Genomic DNA, 2,732 nt, shown 5'->3' with positions numbered 1-2,732 from the left:
TTCAACATCCCTTCATGACAAAAGTCCTACAGAGACTGGGATTAGAAGGAACATATCTCAATATAATAAAGGCTATTTATGACAAACCTACAGCCAACATAGTACAAAATGGAGAAAAACTTGAAGCTTTTCCACTAAAATCAAGAACAAGACAAGGGTGTCCACTGTCCCCACTTTTATTTAATATAGTACTGGAAGTCTTAACCATAGCAATAAGGCAAGAGATGCACATAAAAGGGATACAAATTGGAAAGGAAGAGATTGTTATCATTATTTGCAGATGACATGATTCTATATATAAAGGACCCTAAAGACTCTGCCAGCAAACTGTTAGAGCTGATAAACACCTACAGCCATGTAGCAGGATATAAAATAAACACACAGAAATCAGTAGCCTTCCTATATGCTAACAACAAACACACACAGGATGAAATTAAAGAATCACTCCCATTCACAATTGCATAAAAAATAAAGTAAAAAGGACTCATCTCACTACTTTAGAGATACTTGCTTAATCATGTTTATTGCCACTCTATTCAGAATAGCTAGGAAATGGAACCAGCCTAGATGTCCCTCAACTGATAGTGGATAATGAATATGTGGCACATTTACACAATAGAGTTCTACTCAATTGTAAAGAAAAATGAAATTATGAAATTTGCAGGAAAATGGATGGATCTGGAAAGGATTATACTTAGTGGGGTAACCCATGCTCAGGAAGTCAAATGTCATATGTTCTCTCTCATATGTGGATCCTAGCTACAAATGATTGGACTTCTGTATGTTAGTAGGAATAAAACTCAGCAGCAGAGGCCAGTAAACTAGAAAGAAAATATAAAGGGAATAAAAAGGGAGGGAGTAGGTACTTAATAGGATAGTATTCTATATATGTAAGTAGAAGAATAGATTAATGGGGGTGAAAAGGCCTAAGAGAGGTTAGAGGAAGAGATTGAGTAAAGGAAAGGTGGAGGGCTAATCAAATCTAAGAGGATATAAATAAGTCATATGGAAACCTACTTCTTTGGACAATGGAACACTCAGAAGCCATAGATTATTACTAGAAAAAGTTCAGTGCCAGGGATGGGATACCTTCCAGTGAGTTGTTGGCCAGGGAGGTCCCTGATGCCCCCAAAACATTACAGGCCATTGCCAAGGCCCTTGGTTTCCCACCAGGAATAGATGGTAAGACCCTATTGCTGAAGACCCCACATACTTGGGCTGCAAGGTCACTGAGAAATCCTGCTGGAGCTGAGCTAAAAACCTCCTCCATGTATACCAGAAACCTGGAAAAAGCTATGCTTCATGCAGTTCAATGAGACAGAAAGAAATCACCTGTGAAGATACTCAACAGTGGACTCTGCAAGCCTTAAATTTGGCCAGCTGGGCCAAATGAGCCAACAGGTGCAATAGTGGCACTTCTGTTATGGGGATAACCAACTGCTCTCCGATTGGACTGGAGGCCCACTCCATGGGAAGGAATACATTTCTGATTCTGAAAACCTACAACAGGGTAGTCATGAGCCCTAAGGGTGTAACATCTGCTGCTGTCTGGCTAAATGTATATATTATGCTCACCATTCTGCCCAGTAATCATTTCTCTTAATGTTTATACCCATGTATTAATGCTATTCTCACTTGTGATTAGAGAAGTTTTTATTTATTTATTTTTCAGATGACAGTGACCTTGGGATGACTCAGAAGGTATCATGGTGCTGAGAAGAAGTGACAGAGGAGTGCTCAGCACTGCAGTATCTCTATCACATCTTCCAAGGCTCAGGGTCCATTGTGGAAGAGGTGGCAGAAAGAATGTAAGAGCCAAAGGAAGGGTAGAACTCCTTACAACATGCTTCTCTAGAAACAAAATGGCCTGGATATCCATGACCTTACAGTGCCTGACACTATCTACACAAGACCATCATAATAGGAGGAAAAGATGATGACATCAAAATAAAAGAGAGACTGAAGAGAGGGGGAGGGGATATGATGGAGAGTGGAGTTTCAAAGGGGAAAGCGGGCGGAGGGTAAGGGAGGGCATTGCCATGGGATATTGTTTACAATCATGAAAGTTGTTAATTTAAAAAAAATTGGGTGTGTGGCGATAGCTGCGATGTCTGGGTGCGATCTGGTGAGGCTGAGCCGCGATGTTCCGGATTGAAGGCCTTGCTCCGAAGCTGGACCCGGAGGAGATGAGACGCAAGATACGTGAGCATGTGCTCTCCTCCCTACGGAATTTCCCCATCCACGTGGCCCTGCTGCGAGTCACTCCATTTATCTTGAAGAAATTGGACAGCATATGAGGATGGGCAGCTGCATGAAAACACATGACATGAGGAACGTGGCCACAGTTTCTACCCTGTCCTTAATGAATTGGCCCAGAAGGGTCTAAGAACTGCTTGAAAGGACAAAGCATTCTACTTGCAGGAACAAGTAAGGCTGTGGTGACCGGCCTTCATAGCTAAAAGCTAAATAATTTGGGAAGTACAAAAAGATGTTGGGTGCCCTTATTCCTGTGATACTTGGCCTCTGTGAGTGTTGACATAACTGTAAATAATGTCTGACTCCGCTTTCCGGCCAGTGTGACTTTAAGGGGATTGTGTCTGGAGCAGTATTGTCTCCGCAGTCGCTTCTGTCTACATTTGACTTGTGTGCAGAGTGTATTTGTGAAGATGAGCTTTATGGAAATCAGAACACACCATGACTCAGAAGCACAGAACCATTAGTCTATATTTTTA

General features: G+C 41.8%; 1 protein-coding gene across 1 annotated transcript; it reads left to right on the top strand.

The window, feature by feature from the left end:
- Nucleotides 1–2,141: 2,141 nt before the first annotated feature.
- Nucleotides 2,142–2,334, top strand: LOC101602589 (mitochondrial import receptor subunit TOM5 homolog). The gene has a single exon (XM_045136692.1). It carries the CDS (start codon nucleotides 2,142–2,144, stop codon nucleotides 2,295–2,297), a length of 156 nt encoding a protein of 51 aa, XP_044992627.1. The 3' UTR covers nucleotides 2,298–2,334.
- The last annotated feature ends 398 nt before the right edge of the window (nucleotides 2,335–2,732 follow it).

This window comes from Jaculus jaculus, chromosome 17 (genome assembly GCF_020740685.1).
Source record: "Jaculus jaculus isolate mJacJac1 chromosome 17, mJacJac1.mat.Y.cur, whole genome shotgun sequence".
NCBI lineage: Eukaryota > Metazoa > Chordata > Mammalia > Rodentia > Dipodidae > Jaculus > Jaculus jaculus.
The sequence above is the reverse complement of the archived record's forward strand: the minus strand, read 5'-3'. Positions and strand labels throughout refer to the sequence as shown.

What these genes read in the sequence shown, in the direction of transcription:
- LOC101602589 (XM_045136692.1), top strand. Translation starts at nt 2,142, where the DNA reads ATGTTCCGGATTGAAGGCCTTGCTCCGAAGCTGGACCCGGAGGAGATG.